The sequence below is a fragment of the Colias croceus genome, chromosome 4, assembly GCF_905220415.1.
Source record: "Colias croceus chromosome 4, ilColCroc2.1".
NCBI classification, from domain to species: domain Eukaryota; kingdom Metazoa; phylum Arthropoda; class Insecta; order Lepidoptera; family Pieridae; genus Colias; species Colias croceus.
This window is the reverse complement of record NC_059540.1, coordinates 8,737,597-8,765,161: the sequence shown is the minus strand read 5'-3', so window position 1 is coordinate 8,765,161 and position 27,565 is coordinate 8,737,597. Positions and strand designations below refer to the sequence as shown.

Below are 27,565 nucleotides of genomic sequence, written 5' to 3'. Positions count from 1 at the left end.
AGATAATTTCGTATTCGAAATCAGTACATTTTTGCGCATAATTTTTCCTCAACAATTACAATAAAACACAAACATTATTCAAATGGTAATTTACTTAGGTACAGTCTGTTTTTGGCACTTATAATAAACTAGCGGTCCGCCCCGGCTTCGCCCGTGGTACATATTTCGCAATAAAAGGTAGGCTATGTCCTTTCTCGGGTATCAAAATATCTCCATACCAAATTTCATGCAAATTGGTTCAGTAGTTTAGGCGTGATTGAGTAACAGACAGACAGACAGACAGAGTTACTTTCGCATTTATAATATTAGTATGGATTGCTTTAAAATGTCAATCGAGATTAGAAAGTTCTCAATATATTATGTATTTAGAAATAACTCTTCGACTGTAAACTATTATTCTGAATCGTACTACACTTGTAGCTTTTCTATAAGTAGGTATCTGAGTTATTATTTTCCGGTAAAGTTCTGGAAAGAACAACGGTCACTCCCAATTACTTAGTCTAACAGAAATCTACAAAAATCCTATTTACATTCTGGTGTTATACAACATTTATACTGTCTAATTTAAGTCCTCAAACGTCCACCATAAAGATCTATAAGAACAAGAATATTATGCTATATTTGGTTTTCATTTCCATTTATACTGGCGACGTAGTAGGTAGTACTTTAAACATTCATAAAAACACTACATAAATTTTATGTAAAATTTAAAAGATACATTTCATTAATTACATTAATTTTAAAATACACATTAATTACCTACTATCGCACAGTCTTAAAATCAATATATGCAAAAAAGCAGTAGATACTATATTTACGTGGCAATAAAATAAAGTCGTCATTTTATGGAACACCTAGATACAATAATTTAATCAATAACATAACCCTGATCTATGCGACTGCAATTCTCAATAAAAATGTACGACATACAAAAAGTACAATATAATCTACAATAAAACTAAGAATATATAAAAAGGCACATTCATACACCTGAAAAATTATATAGTAGTTGTAAAATTTAAAATCATTATAAAATATTATGCAATTGAATCGTATCTACTGGAGTAACATCAATATTATTTTATTTCACAGATAACTTGGACTCTAGAATAAAAATGGATTGAATAAGATGGGATTAAATGATAAAAGAAGTAGTGTAAACTTCGTGGGGTATAAATGTAGAAGTGAAAATTTTAATATGATTTTGTTTTTGTTTAATATAGTTATCGTCGAAAGAGGTAATCGGCAGGTGCTTGAATAACCATGTAAATTGTACAAAGATGAAACTAATTCGGTTGGAGAAGATTAGATAGCAATTCCACACATATCTTGTCAAAGGCTTAAATGAGCTGCTTGTCTGAGGTAATTACATATTAATATTAAGTCTCAACTTGTATACTCGATCATGTTCTGTTTATGTTAATAGTTAATTTTAACGATTCAATTTAGTAATAGTATTTAGTCATAAAAAGCGTTATCGTTAAAATGTTTGTTACAATACAGTATTAATTAAGTAGTTACAAATTTAATTCCATAATGAAGAGGTATTATCCTAAACAAATAAATATTTAATAACGGTAGACCAAACGAGCCGAGTAAAGTGTAAACGCGTGGGGCGTGGGGAGGTCGCGTGAATTTCTGTAAATTAATTATTACGCATTCACGCCTTCGATGGTAACGAGATATCAATTCAACAGCGCTTGAAACTTTAAAGGCTTTTCTATACTTTTAATTAAAAAGTTAAAGGTCAAGTGATCAAATCTAAATTAAACGAAATAATACTAATATTGGTGTTCTACGTTAAGAGATGGCTCACAGAAGATCAAAGAAAAAACAGAGTAACGTGTAAACATTTGTGTTTCAATTTACATCGGTCTGAAAAACAAATGCTAATACCATTTAGAAATGGAATTAGCAAAACCCTTCACGATTTTAAAATTCAAGTCCGATTTTACATCACAAAAAGATGGCAATGCACTAAATGGGTCGACTTCTTTACGATTACGAATTTTACGAACCTTCACACGATTTACACTTTATCTGTCTTGATGACCAATTTGAATAACTTTTGTTTATACGGGTAAACAATAATATTAAATAGTTGAAACTTCTGAATAATATAATAGTTTTCCATTTATGACAAACCTTAAATGGTTTTATAATCTTCTAATCTAATAAATTAAAAAAGTGTTATACAAATATTAAATGTAAAAATCAAACTTAAAAAAATAGAAATAGAGATCAGCGTTCAGGCAATTAAAAATTTCCTTTACGAGTACTTCAAATGTTCTTTTTATTCTTTGACATGAAATTACAACATTAAACATTTGGGAAAAGATTTATAGGAAGTCGCTTTGTAACTTACATTCAATCATCTATTACCTAATTAAGAAATGGTACAAGAATTACGTTTACTACTATTAGCGTGTCTTTCTCGTATTTGTTGCAAATGTGCGAGCTGAGCTGGAGACGGGACGTGGGGAGCGTTGGACGGCGAAGGGCTCGTGGATGAACCCGGGGGGCCCTGCGGTCCCGTCGGCAGCGACTGCCGCCTTCGCCGCCGCAGCGCGGGCGACAAATTGTACTTCACCTTAGCTTGCACCAACAACTCTTTGAATATTTGCGAAACATTCAAATTTTCCTTCGCTGACGCTTCCACGAAGCCGTTCTCCCAGTCGACGGTCACCACGGACTCCGTCGTGTGAAAGTCGACCTGAAAACAAATTTAATTAAGCCTACGAATCATTCGCGAGCGTTATTAATGCTTTAATTAAATTGCGAAGTTATATCCTAATTTAGGTTCGTCATTCGGATACCGTAGTTAAAGAGCTTTACGATAATTTATAGCGTTAAGTATTTCTGAGGAAAGGTTCTTGGGGGTCGCATTTGTGCTGAAATCTGACAAGATAAACGAGGGTGACAAATGAACTCGAATTAGTTCCAACACTAAACTTTAAGCAATAATCATTAATAAAGACATCTGTTATCTGTGTTAGACGTGTAGAGTTTCGCAATTTGTAAAGTATTAACTTAGATGTCAAGTATTTCATAACTACCCACGCTAAGTAATATAAAGCTGTAATATCACTTACAAAGTACAGTAAGTACAATCTTAATACCTTAAATATACTCAAAAGTATTTCTTTTTAAGACAAAACACAAAACAACTTTTTTTCTGGGTAAACGTTTATAAAAGTAGGGATAACAGCTGTTAATTTAAATATAAATTTATCTTACCAATGTAACTACCATAATATGTCTTGCCGTTTGTTAGGTCCCTATAAAATTTCCAGTAATCTATTAAAGCTCCGTTCCAGCTTTAATAGAGTACTGGAAATTCCAGCAATTCTATGAATCTCCTTGTTAAAATATAGGGACAGTATTTCCTCCATGTTATATGGGTTAAACAAATGAATACGCGAAGCGAGACAGTGGGCGTTGGCGCGGAAGGCACAAGGGACCGGATATCGGAGAGTCAGCAGATTCTCCGGTCTATTATCCGGAATATTCCGCACAAAGCTGTCGCTGTAAAACTAAAGTTGCTATGTTTATTTGTTAACTCGATCCTGGCATCCGCTCTTGCGTGTGAGACAAACACTTTTAGAATGAGTTTTGTATGAGATTTTATTTGTTTAATCGCTCTTTCGCTAAAAATTGAAATGACTTTGGAAATTTAAAGTATCAGTTATGTCTTCATTACTGCGGACCGTTTTATCGGTCTATAAAAAAAGCATAGATTATCGTAGAATTTGTTCACAAAAAGATAAACTCTAATTTATGGCACCAATAATTCCATTTTTTTAACGAACAGCACTGAAATATATTCAAATCAAGAAGGTTAAAGGTTGAAGAATAACCTCTTTTGCCAATCTTACACTTCATTGCCCATGGATACGTCCCTTATTCATTCGACTGGTAGAAACTCTAATGAGATCGTGTTATATTAATTTATGAACCGGTACGAAAAAAGAAAAGTTACTTTTCCAGTTGAGTAAATGGCGTTATAATATTATGCTCAATAAATGTGTTATTCATTAAACTCGGGTATTCATCCATTCCAATTACTTTAATATGTAATTAATTATGAGTTTTATTTTAATTGCGTTTATTTTATGCTCAAAACACAAAAGTAAGTGAATTTCGGAATAGAATAGTACCTACCTAGTTTGTTTAATATAGTTTGCTTTCATGTAACATTTAATAAGCGCCTCCTTACTATCTATCGATATTTTACAATTCGTATTAATCATAGACCTTCGTAGACGTTTGAATTCATCTGTATTATAACTTTTAATATATTATTTATTTTATTTTACATTATATAAATATGTATTTATATTTTTATATTACACATCCCCGGATGTGATTAAAATCCGCAATTATCCTGTCGAATTCAAACCAAAATAAAACCTCAAAACATTTTATATTCATGAACCTTTAAAAGTGCTTATGATTGCTCATTTGTTTCATTTTCATTTGTATCACTGATTGCGAATATCGAAACGCGATCATCCGTAACATAATTTAAATTACAGGCTTCATTTAGTAATAAGGTCACTAGACTGGAACATGAATGGTTTTTCTAATTTAGGCAGCGTTTAAAGGAAATGGTCACATTCGTTGAATTTCCGTTGTGTGCACACCCGAAAGGAGAATTAATACCCGCGTCTAAAGCTCGCCATATTCGCAGCTGACTTGCAATACGTTTCCATGCCCACGATAAGTCGAAAATTCATGAACTGAACTGAATTTATTCTATGAACATACTGCATTATATAGCAAAATAAATGTTGCGAAAAAGCTTTGCTGCATTTAAATTGCATTCCATTTCGCATTGATTGGCAAGAACGTTGCTTTATTTAGATTAAAATTAAAATTGAAATCTGTGAGATTATTTGGTTATTAAACATTTAACAGAGATGTTATTTTCTGTCTATCCAAGATAATTTATATTTTAGTAATACTTTTTTTTCAAATCGGTTTACAATTATACAACTTATTATATTTCAGATACTCATCTAAATGAAGTAAAGAACCCACGCAATCACAAATATCAATTAGTACTCAGCCATTGTAAACATTAAATTATTTTACAAGAAAATTCATATGATAATACCAATCGAAACTGATTTTACATTAACTTTCAAGAATGATATAATATAATATGAATGTGTTATAACTAACCTGTCTCTCTCCAGCTTCAGCTAAATCAACTTTGTTACCCACAACAACAATAGGCACGGCTGTACTGTCCTTAGTCTCGTGAATTTGATCTCTCAAGGCGCGAACTTCCGCGAAACTTTCTAAGTCTGTTATATCGTAAACTAGGATAAACGCATCAGCCGACTGCATAGACAGGGCTCGCATGGCTGGGAATTCATACGCTCCAGATGTGTCCAAAATATCTAACGTCAGTCTGACCCCAGCTACGTTGAAGTCACCGTGATGCATTTCCTCTATAGTTCTCTTATACTTATGGGAGAAGGTTCCATATAAAAATTGGGATATAAGAGATGATTTGCCGACTTTAGCCGCACCCATGACAACTATTTTGTGGCGTACTGCACTGTTCGTGAGATTGCTGTTACTTCCAGATACTGTATGCTCCACCTTTTCGGGCCTGGTAACAAAACAAAATCACAAATTAATGATATGTTTCTATTAAAAATTAGGACAGGGAACTAGTAGTTAGTTTCTGTTCGTTTTAAAATTCACACATATAATGGAACAGATTGCAGCGTTAACCTAAATATTATGAATTGAACAAATTTGACTACGATAATATCACGAGGACAAGCTCCAATTAACGTTCGTAACATATTTCAATATAACATTAATGTTAAATTACAAGAGCCCGAAAACACCAACATTTAATTTTACGCATTAAATATTATTTTGTACGTTGTCTGTAAATGAATGACATGCAAATTAGGTAAATAAGCCCAGCGTTATGATTGTCATGGAAATTATACAAATTAGCTGAAGACCTGAAAAAGTAACATTACTATTTTTTTCTTTACAAACATTTATAAACACAGTAATTTCTGCTAACAACAACTTTCAACCAAATTAGAAGTAAACTAATTGACAAACAGACCCAGGCAATTAGCTAACTAACAGTAATACATAAACAATACATAACATATTGTAGGGAAAATTAACATATTGTCTAATAATTACCCTCCACATTAACCTTTTTTACATCGTAAAGACTTCTGATAATTTCCCATCTTTACTTATTATTATTTTATAATATTTGTATGATTTTATCAATAACCCACACAATTATTCATCAAAGAGAAAACAAGACCACAGATTAAAATTCGCTTTTACTTGAACTGAGACTTTAATAAAGGTTACAAATTGACAATGTAAGCATGTCGTTGAACATTATCTATTGGTTCTGTTATCAGATGCCCGCTGGTTGTTTCACCGCTGCTTATCTGACGGGGGATCGTACGATGTCACCGATCAATAACACCTCCAAATCTTTACCTACATGAATGATACTACCTATAAATTTTATTATTTTAATCTATGTTTTATTATGGGAAAGGAACACTTTGTAACCATTTTTACGAAAATTGGGAAATCATTGAAATTTGGCATAGCGTACCTATAGTTAATGAAGAAGTGGAAATTGAACTATTAATAAATTTTAACATATCGCACCTTCGGTAGAACAAGGGCACAATTACAGTTTTTGCAATTTTACAGGAGAGCCATTTTAAGATATTTGTAGTACTTAATGTGGTCTAGCTATGATAATAATTTTTTTATGGTTGTTCTGCTTTGTATGACATAAACTATATACTATATTCTTTTAGGTGTATCGTTTACAAATGTTAAAAACTGCTAGTTTTTTTTTAATAATATTTTTTTCTTAAGTAGGTGTACATTTATGCCCTTGTTCCACCAACAAGAAAATTAATTTGTAAATATGGCCATATCTAAAGCTTTAAGTTAATAATTTTGGAATGATAATAACGTGGTTTTTTGTATAAATGTTTTATTTTCTTAAACACTCTAGAAAGCCGCAGTACTTTATCACAAAAATAGAGATCAAAACTTACTAATCAGCCATTACACATCTTCAACAATCTGAAACTATTATGTTTCCTAGCAAAATTCTTTGGAATCGCTTTAAAAATTGGAATAATATTATATTAAGATAACAGAACAAGAAAGAATCATAATTCAATTCCTTGACATTAAATAATTCCTCCTTTTTCGTGGCATTTTTTATAAGGCTTATGTATTCTGCCGGAGTGCATATTGATATTGGGCAGCTTTTTTTGCACGTTTTACATTCCAGAATGGACGGCATCGGCTTTATGCTGGGTCCCCTAATTTATGTATGATCGATTTTATAGGCAATGTGTTCACAGCAAAATAATACATTCCAAAAACAAATTTGAAAAAGAAAAATAATTATTTACGAATAAATATCTTACTAATATTATTATTTATTATGTAAACTCGAAAGTTTTTGAGGATAGATTTGTGGGTGTGAGGGTATGTTTGTTGTATTTTGATTGGCAGTCCTATCGTTTAAATTTCTGAAAAACTAACTTGTTTTTTTTGCTCTCTACAGCAATTATCGGAATAAAATGTTACTTTTAAGACCATGGAGTATAACAAATCTTGGACAGACAAGGGCACAATTGTCTGAACGACTTTGTCCTCCCAATTTTTAAATCGTAAACTAGGCATAAGTGTGACAGATATGGCCTTGTCGTTCCAGAAATCAAAAACATTATAGGGCATATTTACATAAACGACGTTAGCGCTCCAAGTGACAGCTAGCTCAGTCCCCGCCGATGGCATAACTAACCAATGAGACTTTGTCTCGCCAAGAGAGAAACAAAATAGCGCCAAAATGACAACGCCACTATTTCAATCTGGCTGTTTTTTGTAGGAATTAAACGAATGTCTTTGTCCCTCCAGTTGAAAGGGCCTTTTTAAAGTATTTCTGCATATTTAAGTCATTTTGGCAATTTATGACAATTATGCCCTTGTTCTACCGAAGGTGCGATATTATACAGTCGACTCTCGTTAATTCGAAACTCCAGGGACTCTCAAAATATTACGAATTATCAAGAGTTTGAAATATCAAATGGTTCGAAATTTGTGAGAGAAAATAAATAAAACTTCGAATTGTTAAGTGTTAATCAATTATTATTTACTAGAATTCCGCCCGCGGCTTCACCCGCTTTGTCTAAAACTTTATAAATTATATACTAAAACCTTCCTCTTGAATCACTCTATCCATTAAAAAAAAAACGGATCAAAATCCGTTACGTAGTTATAAAGATTTAAGCATACAAAGGGACACAGAAAGCCACTTTGTTTTATATTATGTAGTGATGATTAAATGCTTAAATTAAATTAAACGTACAGTAACCGAATGATAACTAAATATACCAATTCTTGGAAAGTGTAAAGTCAAACTAATCATAACAGAAAAAACAATGAACAAGTTTGAATTTGTCGCAAAATGTACCTAGGTACCTGACTCCCTGCTTACAATCTTTCCGCCTCTTTCTCTCGCAACTTTGAATTGTCGAGTGTTGGACGCCGATGAGTTCGAATTAACGCGTCGTTTTGTTAGATAGCAATGATATTTTCATTCGAATTACCAAGTGCACAAAAATGTATGGATTTAGTTCGAAATATAAAGAGATTTTGTAGGGACCTCATGATGACTTTGAATTATAGAGAGGTTCGAATTATCGCATGTTTGAATTAATGAGAGTCGACTGTAGCGCATTTTATCCGAACCCAGTAAAGTTTGAGAATGTAGTAACCTAACTCCTCCTAAGAAATTTTTCATTTAATTCGAAAGAAAATTTGAAAATTATACGTATACTGGTTCAGGATTACTTACAAACGTGTTTTATTATTTTACAATGATATTAGTAAAAGATAAGTAAAAAATTAGTAAAAGATAGATACTTAAAGGATAATGAAAAAAAATAGTTAAAAGAATAATTCGTGGTTCGTGGACGTGGGAATTATTTAAACATATTTACTAAAAGACGATAATCCAATTATAATAATTGACAATATCCCGAAACAATTGTTAAATAAATAACTTGCAGCGTAGCATTCATTAAAATCAACTCCGATTACTGATAACGATTATTTCCTCCGTTACAGAGGATTTTAATTAGAGAGTTTTTAATCGTTACGCCGCAGATTATCTTTACCCAAATTTCCTTTCGCCCAAGGAAAGAAATTTATTCAAATTGAATCGTTTCAAAATGAAAATCAAATCCCCCGTGGGTCATTTCAATCTCCTGAATATTATAGCTCAAATAGAAAAGAGTTCCATTATATTTCATGGTTTATTTTACTTTCAATTAAAGTAAAAGAGCCCATATTGCCTATACGTAATTCAGTTAATCATAATAGAGTAAATTTGTAGAATTAATATCATCGAAGTGAACGATACTCGGGATGCCTATTATTTGCTTGAAATAATGTAGCATCATTTATAATTTACATACGGGAACTAAAAGATAGATTGAATAAATTAAACAAAGCTTACGGAGAATTCAATTAATATTTTATTTTTGTTTTCAGTACTATTCCTTTTCCTTCCCTAATTCCTTTGTCAAAAATTTAAATGAGTGTTGTGTAGGTTTCAGCTTCAATGCTATTTAAATATAAATTCCGTTTTGTTAATCTTTATGTAACTACTTGGTAAGTAGTTTAAACTATTGTGAATTTTCACTGCATACCTAATATAAAACAAAATCGCTTCAGTTTGTCCGTGAGTATGGTTAAATCTTTAATACACGTATTTTGATGCGGTTTTTTTAATGGATTTAAAAATGAAATCAAATTAAAATCAATAGATAATTTAAAATATGATACAACCCGATTGAAATCTATATCCATTGTTTGATTTCATAATAAATCAAAGTATTCAGTGGGTACCTAAACGATATTTGAGCCTACCAGCCACTACACTCATGACTTCTGTTTCTTTCATTTCAAACGCAAGATGTGCGATAAAATCAGTTGAAGGGCTCTTTTAAAGATTATGTGCTCAAAGCTCAAGCTTTGTCCGTGTTCTATTGAACAAAGAAGTTAATATTTCCTAAGTCTGATAACGTGTTGGCCGTCCTTGCTTGTCAGACTGTTGTTATTCTTGTAAATAATATTATATTTTACACTTGTGACGGTATCATCTTTGTTTTCGGTCCTTAAAAGTCTGTTTGAGATATACACAACAAAGTTACAAATTTGAAAGCGCCTCCGAGGTATCATTTGTATCTTAAATGGAGTATTTTCTTTACCGGTGGCACCTAACAATGTTCATTTTAAGTTTGTTTGTTGCAGGTCATACAATAAAGGTAACATTTTTAGACAATATTAAAAAATATATTTATGAGTAAAGACAGTTTGCCGTGGGTGTTATTTACTGAAAAGGTGTTTATAGTATTTTCTAGGGTTTGATTTTACGCGAGTATTATACATTTAGAAATTAAAGACTTTTTAACGGATTTTAAACGCGATTTATTCATTCTATTATATTTATTTATTATAGCGTGGTCACGGGGAGACTCAGTGAGTCTCCCCGTGACCACGCTCACTGTAAAGTGTTCGAAACGTCGGGAAAATAATAGAATGAATAAATCGCGTTTAAAATCCGTTAAAAAGTCTTTAATTTTGAAAAGGTCTTTTGTAATTCTCTGCGCTGGGTCGCATCATATTTATGTAACTACTAACTAATAAAACCATCTTTCATCAGCTGAAGTGCGTGCTATTATGTTACCAGTAAGAAGACTATTAGGAATTATCGAATCATATAATGTAGTACGTATATGAAAGGATAATTTGTAAAAAATAATTTTTAGAGAGTCTATCATACAACTGTTCTATTTATTCGAAATTAAACATTTTAACGTCTGTGCCCACCTAAATAACATAACACGATCCTTTTCAACACAATTCAGCCAAGACGAAGTCAGAATTAATTGTATCCGAGTAAACCACTTCTTTGTATTAAGATTGAATATTTTTTAAATATGAAGAGAGACATTATTGAAAAGAAGAACATTAAAAATTGTATACATGCCAGCTATAGAAACTGCTTCTCGGTATATAAATTGTAATAATACGTGGTGATTAAAGCTTACTTCATAAGAGAAGTCTAGTTGATTGTACAGACTATTTCTTACGGTATGTAATACAATACATTTTTCTACGAAAAGGAACAAAAACGTATGTAGGTAAACATCGCAATAACGTTCCTTTAGCGTGACTCCAAGACGTGCTGATGAGCAGACAGGTGCTTTAGTTCAGCTGATATATTATTTCAAGCTGAAAATATTCGCAGAATCTCTTAAATGTAAAGCGAAATAAATCTCCGCATTTATATTCTGAAACCCTCGTGTTTTATGACTCGATGTGAACACGCTCTACGGTTTCACTTCAAATGTGTTCTGAACGTGATCTAATTGTAACTAGAAGTATTAATTATAAATTATACAATACAACAAGGTTTTTCGTTGACATAGCTTTTAAATCGTACGAAAATATAAGTATGTTACTGTATGTATTGTTTTGTATGTAAATACCTATTGTCTCTCTGGTAAAGACAGGCTGATATCATTCTTACAATTTACAAATGTAACAATATTCAGATAAACGTCTGATAAAACAATATGTTATATTTTAACAAAGACATACTGTAACATAAGCTGTAACATATTTTATATGAGGTCTTATAAATACGAAGATTATTATTCCTCGAATAACTTTTATTCCTTGATACAAAAATATCATGCGAAATATCGGTTTTGTTACGCTAAATAAAGTAGAATGAAACAAGCAGGGCAGACTGGAATATTATATTATATTTTGACAGGCATACAAAAAGTTTTATGTCACCACGCTAAAAACTGTCTGAAACATCCAGCAACATTAAAAAGTTCTCTACATAATCGTAGAGACCGAAATTATTGCTCGAAAATATTTGTTAATATTACGTACAGAATGGAATAGCAAAGATTCATAAAATGATTAAAAGTATAGTATGTTTGTGGGATAAAAAATAAATAAATATATAAATTAAAAACATTTCCTTTACGCGTAATAAAACGGGAAAATAATATGATTATATTTACATTCAATTCAAAGCAGAAGGTTGAAAATAACGGCATTCCGAAATCACTGCAAATATAAAGGTAATAACATTGCTATAGAATTTTACGATATAAATGCTTTTTGAGTGCCTAAAATAAAGATCGGAATGATCTCCCAATAATATAACGTTTGGAAGAGGTAATTCTGAGACTATTTGCAATAGAATACGACTGTTACAATATACAATTTATGGGCGAGACGCTTCATTTATCAATGGGCGGTCCCATATTAATTTTATTAAGACATCGTAAGGCAATCGAAGTTTGTCACGCACCAGTTATTGTTATACCTTGATCGTGCTAAATTAAATCATGTTATCATCAAATAGCCGTAATAAGATATTCGTTTTCGTTTTAACGAATACTTTTGTTATTCCATTAAATATTATTATCTATATATCTGCGAAAACAAAGCATGTCACGATTTTTTTCTGTTCTCGTACCGGAAATGTGGGTAATTTTGTCCCCAATAAGCGGGCGGGAAAATATGATTTTCCTCGGAGTAAAAACTTCATAATATCTTTCCTAGGAGAGAATCATGAATAAATAGAAACAAAGAAAATGGGATTAGATCAATGATATATTATATACCTACATATTTCCTATTTTTGTTCACAATTTAAGGAATAGGTTGTATTTTTAATTTATATGCATAATGTCATGGAAACAGGAAATTGAATAATGAAAAACCTTATACAATTCGCTGTCACCGGCTACGCAACAACGCATTCAAATAGGAATCATCGTGTCTTTACATAATAAGAAAGAAGAATTACATCTCTCAAAATCCGATACTCATGCAGCAAATATGGGTACCGTTCAGTATTTGCTCTCGATAAATATCGGGAAACCCGTGTAATTCCTCTAATCTCGAAATCTCAATTCCTTTACGTCGAAAAGTTCACCGATGCGTGAATCAGTGGTACGGAACGTGACTGAAAAAATAATCCACCGATCTCTATCCTTCAGTTGACTGAAGACATTTTGGGCAGAATAGTGCCCATACGTTTAGGTCGAGTGCCATTAAATAGTGCTATTGAAGCCTGAACATGCGTTAAATGAAGTCACAATAAAGGGTTTTCCTTTATCCAGAACGTGTTTGAGATTTGATAGTAGGTACTCTTGAGACAGATTTTAACATTGAAGGGCGGACGTAAGAAAGCCTTGAGCTTTATGGAAATATCTACAAGATTAATTATTGTCAAATTGCTATTTTCAAAATCTTCATGAACTAAAACTAGTTATAAGAAGTAGTGTGTTTTTTTTAAATCAATTATTTTTATTTAATTATTTACTGATAATAACAGTCTAGTACGTATTTTATGCCTTCTATGTTCTATGAACCGTTAAACTAACTTCTACCTAATATTATTATTCAATTAATCATGTAGTTTATAATTTACGATGTAAATTACGTAAAACAAGCTAATTTATTTGTTGCCCGACACCGGATTCGCAATACTATCATTAATTATAAATTGAGTATGACAGAAGATTATCAATTCATTCATGTTCAGCTTTAATTTAAATTATTGGTAAATTTATCTTCTCAACTACAATGCGGTCTGACAATAACTAAAGAATACAGAGTTTAATAACAGCTACGTTATAAGTAAAAGGCAATGTAAGGGTAGACCACCCTGGGCGGTTTCACCCCCTATCGGGTCACAGTACTGACGGCGAGTGCCTTTAAAAACATTAATATCGGATGAATGGGCAATAATAATCAACAGTCGCTGAAATAGGGTGCGCCGACGTCAACGAGAAGCGTATAAAAGCATTGAGCTAAGTTTTAATAGAGATTGATAACGTAAAAATAGAATTCTAGTAATAAAAGTGTAAATATATGTACCTACAATTATTTTATGTTTCATATAATATTTATAAGGTTATGAGTTAAAATGTGTAGATTAGAAGACGTCTAAATTTATAGCTGATCATAATTACAATTACTATCTATACGAATTAAGTTAGGTAATGTACAAGACAGTAATTTACAATGAAATTAATTACTATAGGTACCTAGGTGGATAGGTACTTTCATATGTAGAAGAGACGCGTAACATTGTCATTTTTTCAGTTTTCCAATAGTTTAACAGGAAAACTATTATTAAAAACTGCATGTTTAGTGTAAACTTTATAAAAGAGTTTTTTCAATATTCAATATCACATTCATATTTTAAAATAATTCAAACTGACATATTTTAAAATGAAACATTTTCTTTTGTATCTACTTAAGTTAAATTGAAATATTTTTATGAAAGGAAATTATAATACATGACAAGCTCAGCTGTTCTGTGTTAACAAATTAAAAGAAACTTTTAAATGTTGCCAGCGTTTCGCTTTGTGGCTTAGATAACCTTTATAATTTATAAAGAAAAGCAATCACTTTTGAAATTGGAACTTTTATATCAATTCGATACACTTTTTTACAGTGTTTTTACATAATATGTTTCATATTTTATGAAAAATAAAAACTTAGTTTTAATCTTATTTAATATTAACATAGTAGCGAATAAAAATATCTCTATAATTTTACGCTCTCTCAATCATTTTTATGCCTGTTACAATGTCAACTCGAAAATATTATTGTTTTCTTAAAATATTTCTTCATATTCATCACAATGGTCATACTAACTTGTATAAGTGATAATAAATATATAATTGTGTACAATTTGTATCCATGAGATCCCTTGTTTTATAAATTAATGTCATAAAAGCAAATACATTTTTCACACAATTCGAAATATTCCAGAAGGAAAACTCTGTATCAAAATTCAAATGAGTTTAGTGACCCACTTGGAAACTTTGTGTTTCGTCCCCTGTTTTGATAAGCGCGATTGAAAAGTAGCTTATTGTTATTGAAAGCGGTTTATGAAGGAAAATGTTAATTCCTCTGCCCTTCGGCTATTTCTTATTAAGATAGCTTGTAGCTTTGAGGTTAATTGAGACTAACACAGGTACTACTCAAATACTTATTGTGATTTTCTCTGAACAATTATTGTAGTTAGCTAATTATTATAATTATTCAGTCATTATAAATTATGTATTGCGTTAAATATGAATTTAATTTACAAACTGTAATAGTTAATTTTCTATAAAACAACGGTCATTCATCAAACACATTTTACTTATTTCATTGAATACAATAGTGCTTATCACAATTAATACAATAGGGCTTATCTTACGATATAGTTCTATAAACTTTATGCAGATAATTTCACTATAATGAACCGATAAATTCTTTGAATTGGCTATTTTAATAAAGTGCTAATTCACAAATGTGTCAAATGCGCAGTTACGATGCGCTCCAATAACATGCTCGTGGCGTTATAATGAGGCAGATCGTTGAAAAGCCCTTTGTAAACACCGGGCTTATACGTGTCACAACACTAAATGGAGCTACATGATAATTGCAATATGTGGTTGCAGTGTTATCACGCACAATGACACAGATAAACATAGGACGCCTAGAACAAATATTTCCGTAATTTGCTTAACAAAACAAAACAGCGACAATATTATTTCGTGTAGCTCTCAGAATCCCACGCACACTAAGCTTTGAACTTTTCACATTGTGTTAAGACAAACATTGTAAGTAAGTTTTATTATGTACACAACACTCCCGAAGACACCATTTGTGCCCTTAACCAGATGTTTATGTGACGGAGATTATTAAACTTGAAGAGTTCATTAAGGATTTAGGTTACCTATATGTTATTTTAAAAATTCGACTTAAACAGCATAGATGGCACAGATGTTCTTCAGTGCATTTGTAGGATGTGAAAATTATCTTCAAAGATCATGAGTAAAGCCATGAAAGTAAAAAGAAACTTTTTGCAAAAATTCCAAGAAAGATACATCATAATTAATTAAGTTGAAAATGTTTAAAATTGTTTTTAAGTTGTAACGCGTAAGTTCAAAAACTCTAATTAAATCTTATGAAGAATTAAAAAATTCAATATCTGTTTTTTTATACACAGAAGCTGCATGAAATCAATTTTAAGCTTGCGTTAATCTTCATAATACATTTTGTTATGGATTTATACACTCGACTGCAAGCCAGCTATAAATACAAGCTTGGCACGTTTAATGAATTACAGTTTAAAAAGGTAACTGTTTAAAAAGGTTATTTTAAACAGAAACTGTAGGCTTATAGATTGTTCTATTATAATAAGTATCACATCAACAATATTGCAACATACGATCATAGTATCGATCCATACATTTTATGGATGGAACGGCTCAATTAAGGCAAATTTAACGCAAATTGGTAGTGTAAAGTCATTTTCATAGATCGTTAGGATAATATACATGATTCTTTTAAATTTAACAATCCTATTTTATTTTCCTACTACGAAAACTGTGTCATTAGTTCGCTACATCATAAGTTACTATATGTATAAGTTAAGTTATGGAAGTTCCCTTTTACAGTCAAATGAAAACGACTTCTATTTAAATCTGCTTCAGTACTATTAAAAAGAGCTTAGCCTACGGTGATCAAATAATTTAAGATTTAAATTTCAGTATAATTCTTAACTATAAAAATACCTTTTGACATAATTTCAATATTCGTGTATAATTCGAGTTTAGGTAGGAATGTTTAAAAAGTAAAATGTTTTGTTAATATTTCTAATATTATTTTACTCGAAACACAAAAGAAATACCTGCCTTTATTGCTTTTGCTGCCATTGAGCTTTTCCCATGTAAATGTAATTGTTTACATTCCTAGAAATGTTCTTGAGGAAAACTCGTGCATTTTACCTTTCTATACTCTGTATTAAGCATACTTAGTATTATTTTTTTTCTATTTTCAAGATAGCATTTCAAATCTAAGAAACTTTGCATTGATATTGTATATTATAAATATTTACTTTTGTTTGTAAAACATGTTAATCTGATTTTTAATTAAAACAATTGCAGCGAACTTTTTATTCATTTTATTGAAAAAAATGCCAGAAAGTGAAAGAAAACATTTAAATTATCATGAACAATATATAATTTAAACAAAATCACACACAAACCAAAAACACACTAAAAATTGACACCTTATTTATTACAAATATTTTAAATTTTTAAAGCGATATTTACTTTAGAAAATATATAAAGCATCGCATACAAAACACGTTAATTAAATAAATTATTAATATACCTATATCAATAAGAACAATGTGCTGTAGCGCCCGTCGTAGACAGCGCTACGAGATTCAATTTTACCGATAGATTTCATTCCATACAAAATTATTATAAAAACGTTTTATAAAAACTATACCTGTGCGGTTTCCTCTCCTCCTCCGTGTCATCTTTCATAAAAGAGGGTTGCAAGCTGAATCTACGTCGGAATTGGTGTCGACCCTTCATTTTCGTAGCGATGGGTTCACTTAACACATGCTATTATTTTTAATTCGCGGTCAAACGATTGTTTTGGTCGATATCCAGCACTCGGTGACGTGCACAGCGCGGGCCGGTCGAACGCTGAATGCCGCCTGCCGTGCCGCCTGTGCCCTGTGGGCTGGGTTACCTCTCCGCTACGCAATATTAGAGACGTGATTTAAAAATTTAAATAAATTTCGAGAAGATACAATGTATGAGGATCAAAGATTGTCACTTTAATGCATACATTTACCGAGAATAATCATGCCTTTGTCTTCGGTATTTTATAAAGGCAGATTAAACGTTTTATCACAAATGATACATCATCACTACATAGTATAAAACAACGTCACTTTCTCTGTCCCTATGTCCCTTTGTATGCTAAAATCTTTCAAACTACGCAACGGATTTTGATGCGGTTTTTTTAAAAGATAGAGTGATTCAAGAGGAAGGTTTTAGTATATAATTTTAAATTTATTAGGTTTTAGTCAAAGCGGGCGAAGCCGCGGGCGGTAAGCTAGTACTGTATATTTTCCAAAATAAAATCATTTGTAATACACATACATAAATATAGCATTAAAGTTAAAATAATCGATGTTCACGTAGTTTCTGGAGCTTCATTTTTATATATTCAATTACTATTAATGTTAGGAATATAAAACAGTCTAATAAAAAAATAAATCTAAAGAAATCTATGATAAAAGATTGGCAGTGGTGGCGCATAAATAAGTAGGTTTCATTCAGCCTGTTGCGCCGATCGAGCCTGCCTATTACGAGATATAAAATGTTCCGCGTCTTCGCAAACTTTGGCTTTATATTCTCCAGCTCTGCGTTGATTGGATCGAAAAAAGCTTTATGAAAAGGGATATTTTTCTTTATACCAATAAGTCAATTTAGGTACTAAAAATAAAAGATTATGAGATCGATTGAAATCAAATATTTCGTCTGATGAGCAATCAAACTCCATACAATATATTATATGCTAATATTATTATTTAAAAGTAATGACTATACCGTAAGTAACCTCCTACCATCCGAATCCCTAAATTGAATACCACCATGAAATATTCATACACGTTACTAAATTCACTAATATTTGTCTTTTAAAAAGTTTTATTAGTCTACGTTTAACAAAATATTTAAAGCATAAACTTGCATTATATCGAATTTGAATTTTAAGCAAAAAAATCGGGAGAATAACACTATACATCCCAAAAAATTTCTTCATTACAAAAACTCAAGTTGTTTTACAGGAATTATATAAAAGCCTCACCATTTATTCCTATATGTAGTTAAGAAAATGTTGGGCGGCATGAGGGCGCAGGGTCGCCCACAAAGCTGTAAACCTCGCATATTTGCATTTATAACGAGCTCGGTTCATCAACAAAATAAATATTTTACCTTAAATGTCATATATATTAAATTGAATAATTTATTACATTGTCATTTAAATAATAACTTAATATAAAATATATCAAAGATTTTGTGGTTAATGTTATTCATCATATTCAACATACAATATGAAAACAATGTCATGCGTGTAAACTGTAAAGGCTCAAAAATAATAAACTATAATATTTTATTCCTAAGTTCTTTGAAAAAATATATTTAACATTCGAGATCTTTGTTCGGACTAATACGATTTGACATTTACGAAAAATAAGTTATGAATCTGTCGGCAAGCTAAGTATTCTTATATAATAATGTAAGCCGATGTTGTCCGTTAGAACGTAGGTACTTATTTATCGTACAGAAACTATTTGTAGATTGGTTTCAAAAATTATTTCACCGTTTGATACGCAGGTGATCCCTGAGAGATATTATAGGCTACCTATGTTATAGTCCGAGCGGATCGCTAGTAATATACTAAGATAAAAATATCCATATTAAATATATATTCGTGCATGCTGATGTCATTATTTAATAATTAAAAAATAAATAAAATATTGACATCAGTACGCCACGTAGTGCCTCATTAGTGGAACACAATAAATACGTTACAGGTACCTTATTACATACAGGCGCCTTACCTGGGGCTTGATCTTTGTAAAAATGAAATTATTATCACAATTATGTTATGCATATCTCTGTTAGGTAATAAAACTACCAGAGATATGCATAACAATAAGAAGTAATATAAAACGAACACTAAAAACATTTTTCGCAATAAACTACCAATTTTATATCGAACTTAATTGCAGCATGCGTTGAAAGAATTAAGAACATAATATTATATATATTAGTTATTGTTACACAATAGAAAAGTATGGTCATATAAATTCTGCTATTACGGGGAAACTATATCCCGAATTCTAACAACAAGAATAGCAAATGAACTTGTTAAAAACAAAGTTGTTTTGGTTTCTGAGTAAAACTCGGTAACCAAAACAACTTATTGGATAGTAGCTAATATAGGGATTTTCGTATTCGTGGAAAATATTGTTAAAGTATGGATTATTCAAAAATATTTTTAAGAAATAAAATCTTATCGACTTCATTTCTTCATTCAGTTTATTATTAAAATGCTTTTATATTATGAAGCATAGTGTTATAATAGCAGAATTAATCTACAACACAAACAAAAATATTTATTTGTATCCAAATAAACATAATATCACTAAGATACGATTGAATATCTATGAAAAAAGGCTAACAAAAATAAATAAAAACAAACATACGTTCAAAATCCAAGACACGCAATAATATATACCCATTACTTTTATCTTCGAACTGTAAATCACACCAAATAATTGTATAATGTAATAAAGTTGAAAGATATGAAAGTTTATCGTACAAAAACGCGGTCTCGGTAGTCGGGAATAGCAAATTACCCTAGAGGGTAGAACAATGCTTGATTTAGTGTCGACGAAAATTTATATCGACATGTGAAGTATGTACATTCATCAAGTGGAATTGTCTTGGGCTCGGCTTTCTTTTGTTTTCGTCGTTATTACCACGACTGAAACAAAAGACAGCTTTATTTGTTTTTATATCGAAAGATCGAAACATTGTAAGTACATAATATAATGAAGTATCGAATGGAGTGCAGGAAAACACTGCTTGTTATGATGGTATTCATAGCTTTATCCTAATAGATTGGGTTTTAAAATTGGATGCCGCTGGTGTATTTTTAATATCCTTGAAAGTCAAAGTAAATCTCTTAAACACAATTTTTAAAACAGCATTAGGTAACTAAAATGTTACATTATCTGTTTTTTACATGTGTAAATGTCTGATTATTCTTCTACATTATTATCTAAATAAAAAGTACGCTAAAATATGGTTATAATAAAATATGTACCTATTAATACTTCAATATTCTTGTGTATCTACCAGCTAAGGATAAGATCAATTCAATTTATATTCATAAGGAAAAACGTACTTGTTTAACTAACCCAAAATTGCTGTAGTTCAATTGTTAAAAATAGATAAAAAATCTACCGACGCTAAATTAAATTAATATTAAACGAAATAAAAGACAAAAGTTTGTTTAATTTAGCAGATGAATGAAGCGCGCTCTAGTGGGGACAATTAAGTTCCGAGTTAAAATATTGGAATATTCGTATTGTTCTCTGTATGTAGAGGGCATGGTTATATCGAAATACTTAATTAGAGTGTCTTTTAAAGTTTTAAGATACTTTGGCCACATCAAATTTAATAAGGGCCATTTGTTAACGGTTTTGGAGAGTTAAAACCTTACGATATATAGATTTTTTTCATATTGTGTAAGTATAAGAGTATCTTATTAAATATTAACAATACAAAGTTCTTTCACTATACAGTACACTACTTAAGTAGGCAAAGTAGCTGCATCCCTGTACCTTTGGGACGACATAATGCTATCGGATATGCGTCTCACTTCACTTCAATCCTTGCGAAGTTCCTTCCCACCGGACAACAGGGCTGACGCATATTTGTGATTATAATAGTATGTCTTGTTTGTTCGATAGTCTGGAATGAAAAGAAAATGGTACAGTTAAAACGTTATTTATCAAATCTGTTCACAACACGTCGCTGTATGCAAGTCATTCCCCTTCATACATTAAATGTTGACGTTGTAGGTGTGGATTCAACCGTTTAAGCTTTTCATAAAACGGTAAGTGATGTTTTGTAAAGATTCCCACATTAACTAGACAAATAACTAAAAGCATTTCTAAATATTTTAAGTACATACACTTACCTACTTGGCGTACTTAAGCAGTGTTTAATATACGTAATAATCATTTTAAAATTTCTCCTACATCATTGTAGTACAATAATAATTATAAAAATGAAAATTATATAAAGTAATTCTACCTCCATTTCTTTTATAATATGATACCTTTCAAATCAGTAAAGGGTATTTTGCTGTTCTTTGTAGTATAAATCTACATCACAATACAATTAATATCGAAGAACATTTTAGGATATTATTTTTTGAACTTAGGTATGTTATATTCTTAGTAGTGTTAGTTCTACCTAGGCATATTAGTTTAAGTCTCTAATCTTTAGTAAAGAAAATATTTCAATAATTCAATTAATAATTATTAAATAATTAACGATTTATATTGAAATCAATTCATATTGGCATCATAAGTAGGTAGTCAGTGGATATGTCTATGTTATACCGTACACAACCCATCACACTCATTTGCTCCTAACAACTAAGTTTTGAAGCGTGGAGTTCAGCCAAAGTTTAATATCACTTGATGATGAAATATAATAAAGTTCAATAACCGATCGATTTATATCACTCTATGTATTTTAAATATAATAAGAAAAGAGATAAGGCTTTGTCTTTGTATCTTCCAAGATAAAGATAAGAGGTAAATCCGATTTTCCTCCGAATGAGGTTTTCATTGTTTGATCTTGATCAATAGAGAATAATATATACACACCGGCACAATTAGCGGAACAGAAAAAAAAGTGAGACTATGAGATAATAACGCATATATTTGACGAAAATGCAATTAGATACAAAATAACAAGTTGATTAACATCTTTTAACAACGACTTTGAAAAGTCTTCGTTATTTTTTATTGAAAAATTAAGAAATTTGAAATAAGTGAAATTTTTAGATAATTATGAACCATCACAAAAAAATAAAAAAAGTAAGCATTAAATGATTTGACAATAAAATTAAAGCAAAATTAATAACGAGTGTTTCCCCCTCTTGCTCTGATTACAGTTTCCATTCGTCTGGGCTTGCTACAGATTATGTTATCGATGATTTCTTGAGGCAACCGCTCCCACTCCTCAAGTAATGCGTTTCCAAGTTCATTCAGATTGTTGGGGGCTGGCATTCTGGATTTAACCCTTCTTTTTAGCAAGTCCCAGACATGCTTTATCGGATTCATATCGGGGGAATTTGCTGGCCACTGCATCACCGGTATACCTACGTGGCTCAGATATGCCTGTACCGATTGTGCACTATGAGCACGAGCATTATCTTGCATTAGAATAAAGTAGTCACCAATAAATGGGGCAAATGGTACAACATGTTCTTCTTAAATGTCTCTGATGTATCTATCTGCTGTCATGGTCCCTCCTGTGACTATCACTAACTCCGTGCGAGCTCTCAAACATATCCCTCCCCAAAACATTATCGAGCCGCCACCATAAGCCACTGTGTGTTCAAAATTAGACTATATTTGGCGTTCTCCTCTGTGTCTCCATATTCGCTGTCTCCCATTGATCTGTTTTAAAAGAACTCTGCACTCATCAGTAAAGAGAACCTGCTGCCATTCGTTCAAATCCCAGACGATTTTCTCGCGTATCGGTTTCTGTTCCGCTAATTGTGCCGGTGTGTGTATAATGCAAAAATAATGAGACTTGCACTTTTTTTTAAATCAAATGGAATGCAAATAAGGCTTTGTAGATGCGAACCTTACCTTCGTCAACCATATATTTTGATCATTTTACTTAGTTTAGTTTACGGTGAAATTTTGAAATAATTACAAATGAAATTTGTTATATCAAATGGTAATTAATATTTTAAATGCAAAATGAATATTGAAATGATACAAGTAAATTCTTATTTTGTATACCTAAACATATTTACAATAAACTACAGCCAAGATGTGCTTGCTTATATTAAAGCATTCTGAACAAATTGAGTCTAAAGCTTGAGAAGCAATTATCTACTCTAAAATAGATTACTCAACGTAACTTGGTGACATATTATTATGAACAGTGCCTTATAATAAGATGGCCGAGTGCGGCTGGCTAATTGTTTCGATATTGCACATGACTGCGCCATATAATAACAGGAAAGCAAAGGCTTTGTGAGTTTCCCACTGAGAACACAAGATGTTACTAGTATTCATTAAGTGTAATGGGTACTATGTTTGTGTTTTTCGTTTAAACGTTTACTTTGTTGTTTCTGTTGAAATCTTAAGGTTTTTTACTAATTAAATAATAGACAAATAAATATTGCCTTAAAATTTGTTCAAAAAAATGCAAAGGAGGTTGTAAATGGTAGTATTCCCTAGCTAGTATGAGGTATACGCTTAATACGTAATTAATTACCTATTTTTTTTTTTTTTTATTGCAACCCCGGCAATGGAGCAGGCGACCCACTTGATGGTAGGTGATGGTCGCCGCCCATGACAATTCACAACATTAGGGAACGTATTGCCGGTTTTTAGGTGGAAGAAGGCTTTTGAGGTGGGTGTAGGCTTTTTTCTTGAAGGTTCCCATGTCATATTGGTTGGGGAACACGGAAGGTGGTAGTTTGTTCCACAAGAGTGTGGTTCTAGGCAAGAAATGCCGTGCAAAACGCACAGTAGTCGAACGCCATGCATCGAGATGGTGACAATGATATTTTTGTTTGTGCCGAGCAGTGCGGTGATGGAATTCTGCAGGTGCTATCAATGCAAACAGTTCCTCAGAACACTCGCCGTTGTAAATGCGATAAAACACACATAGAGACGCAACATCACGCCTCAAAGCCAATGGATCGAGCCGATCGGTGAGCTCAGGAAGGTCGACAATGCGGCAGGCACGACGCTGAAGGCGGTCAAATGGAAGTAATTGATACTCGGGTGCTCCAGCCCACAAGTGAGAACAGTACTCCATGTGTGGCCGAACTTGTGCCTTGTAAAGTAGTAGGCGATGAGCTGGCGTGAAGTACTGTCTCGCTCTTGCGAGCACCCCGAGTTTCTTTGAGGCTAATTTAGCCTTGTCCTCCAAATGACCGCGAAATTGTACGTAAAGACTCGCAATGTCGACACCGAGAATTCCGATGCTAGGCATGGCTTTGAGCGGAGTATTCTGGAACTTAGGGGACACTGCAAAAGGCTTCTTCTTAGCTGAAAAAGCGCAAACTTGTGTCTTTGAGGGGTTAAACTGCACAAGATTGTTTTGGCCCCATATTGAGACTTCTTCAAGGGATTTCTCAATTTTAGACACAAGTTTTTTTCGATGCTCATCCACTTGCTCCTGAGAGAGATTTGCAAGACCGGTATATGCGGCGTCGCCCGTGCTATCGTCGGCATAACAATGCATGTCACGAATTTGTAACATATCATTGATATGTAAAAGGAATAGCGTAGGCGACAGCACGCAGCCCTGTGGAACACCAGCATTCACAGGCAGGGGCTCTGAGCATGATCCGTCGACAACGACCTTAATGCTTCGTGCCTTGAGAAAGCTGGCGATCCATGTGCAAAGTCTCTCAGGGAGTCCGTATGAAGGCAATTTGGAGAGGAGCCCCTTGTGCCACACCCGGTCGAAAGCTTTGGCCACGTCTAAACTAACTGCCATGGCTTCCCCCTTACTCTCAATTGCAGATGCCCATCGATGGGTCAGATAAACCAGAAGATCACCAGCCGAACGACTGTGACGGAAACCGTACTGGTGGTCACTTAACAACTGGTGATCCTCTAGATACTGTAACACCTGGGAATTTATGATAGATTCCATCACTTTTGAGAGCAAGGAGGTAACCGCGATCGGCCTATAGTTTTTTGGGTTTGCATTTACATTGCCTATGCATTTACATTGCCATTAAAACACGTAGGCTGCAATTTCTATAATGGAAACATTTATAATGACAATCCATACATTGAAATATACCAGGTATTTATAAGTTACAATAGAATTTATATATCTAACTTTTAATACAAACAGAACTTCCTACTTTCATAAAAAATACTACTTTGATTTAATGCAAAATCAACAGTATAGTGTAAAAGCGAGAAGATTTTATAAACTCATCTTAATTACAAAGGGCTTGATTAAGGCTTCATTTTTATACAAGATGAAATACTGTAAACTTTTACAGAGACCTAAGAAAAGGTAATTAAAACGGGAAGCATATTTTTTACGAAACAATAAACAGAGGAGCTTTGAAATAAACAATGGAAGGTTTCGCAGGCGGGGTTGGACTGACAATATAGGCTTTCCTGAGTAATGTATTCGAGGGCGGTGACAGGCACTTTTGTTATAATGCATTGATAGGTTTTTTTGGTAAGCCCACAGTAGCAAACAAAGGTGGATGTTTCATGGAAAGCTCATGAAACCAAAGTCATTATAAAATTTTATATTTTTTGTCACCTTACATATAATGTTATACTTTTATTAATTGATAAATCCTTTCTATATTCTTAACCTTCAGTTGGCCAGCATCTAAAAAAGTGATGAAGTATCTAGTTAGACTTTTTACACTTTTCCCAATAATAAATAAGAATGATTAGGTTTCGTTATTCATCATTATAATGTATAGTTAAAATTATATTAAAGCACACAAGCTGGTTATCCGTAACTTATTGAAATATCTAAAACAAATTAGAAAAATATAGAGCATTTTACTAAATCAGAATCCTCAGTTATTCAAATGACATTTACAGACGCAGAAAATATGATGAGCACGTGTAGGCAAATTAGGAGCCCTAAATATGCTGATAAAAGGATTTACATAACGTATCTCCTAAATGCTTACGGAATAATCATTAGGTAGTCGTATTCAAAATTAAAACAGAATGAAACCGAAAACCTGAACCAGGCTGGAAGCTTACAGATAATTTGTTATATGGGTAAAGAAACCATTTTGATACACCTAACGGTTTATTTTGATATTGTTTATCTATACATATAATAAATCTGTAGAAGGGTCAATTCTGTACATTGAAAATATTGAAAAAATAAATACCAGGGGGTGTTACTGTATCGATAGCAAACCCAAATATGTGATTAAAAAAATTTTTGTCTGTCTGTCTGTCTGTCTGTCTGTCTGTCTGTATGTGAAGGCATCACGTGAAAACTAGCGGTTCGATTTCGATGAAACTTGGTATAATTATACCTTATTATCCTGGGCGTAAAATAGGATACTTTTTATCCTGGAAAAATACGTAGAAAAAAATTAATCTTAATTTTTCAGTTTTATCCATAGACGTTGTTCCGTAGAACCGCGAACACACGTTGCGTATTATTATAGGCCTAACCGTATTTGGGAATTGGGTCCAATAGATATTTATAAGATGTTATTGTCAGAGGTCTCAAAATGGAGAAATAAACCATCCTCGCGAAGACCGACATCCGCGCGGACGGAGTCGCGGGCGGAAGCTAGTCTGTATTAAAAGTCTATCTGATGATATCGTCATCATTTACGTACATGTTTTAAACAAAGATATACGTGGAATTAAAATAATAATTGACTAATTTCATCAACAATTTTAATTTTTACAGTATTATTTAATGCTATAAATATAATTTGCTATATAATGTTCCAAATTGTTAAATACAACAATGTATTCATTTGAGTATTTCATTTCAAATAAGACTTTGTTTTGGCTTCAGAGACGACTGAAAAAACTTTACAAAGGAAATTATAAACTTTCTATTGTTTTATTGCCTGAATAACCAACACAATAAGTATACTTCGTATTTGGGAATCAACATCTCAGTACCAAACACAATTATTCACAAGCATTTTTATCATAAAGCAAGGGAGATAAAACAATACATGAAAATACACACCATATTTCGCGAATATTTCCCCAAGTTTTGCAAATAAGATATAATGAGCGTAAACACATGCAATTTATCCAGCCACCGCC

General features: G+C 32.1%; 1 protein-coding gene across 1 annotated transcript; it reads right to left on the bottom strand.

Moving 5' to 3' along the window:
* Nucleotides 1-256: 256 nt before the first annotated feature.
* On the bottom strand, nucleotides 257-17,616 carry LOC123691427 (ras-related protein Rap-1). Its single transcript, XM_045635808.1, has 3 exons — nucleotides 17,428-17,616; nucleotides 5,185-5,620; nucleotides 257-2,713 (listed from the first exon to the last, which is right to left on the bottom strand). Exons 1-3 carry the CDS (start codon nucleotides 17,514-17,516, stop codon nucleotides 2,387-2,389), a joined length of 852 nt encoding a protein of 283 aa, XP_045491764.1. The 5' UTR covers nucleotides 17,517-17,616; the 3' UTR covers nucleotides 257-2,386.
* Between the last annotated feature and the right edge of the window lie 9,949 nt (nucleotides 17,617-27,565).

Excerpts from the sequence above, each read along its gene's own strand:
- LOC123691427 (XM_045635808.1), bottom strand. The coding sequence starts at position 17,516 with ATGAAGGGTCGACACCAATTCCGACGTAGATTCAGCTTGCAACCCTCT. Across the intron at positions 5,621-17,427 it reads GAGGAGAGGAAACCGCACAG|GCCCGAAAAGGTGGAGCATA; the intron begins GTATAGTTTTTA and ends TTTTGTTACCAG. Across the intron at positions 2,714-5,184 it reads CTGAAGCTGGAGAGAGACAG|GTCGACTTTCACACGACGGA; the intron begins GTTAGTTATAAC and ends ATTTGTTTTCAG.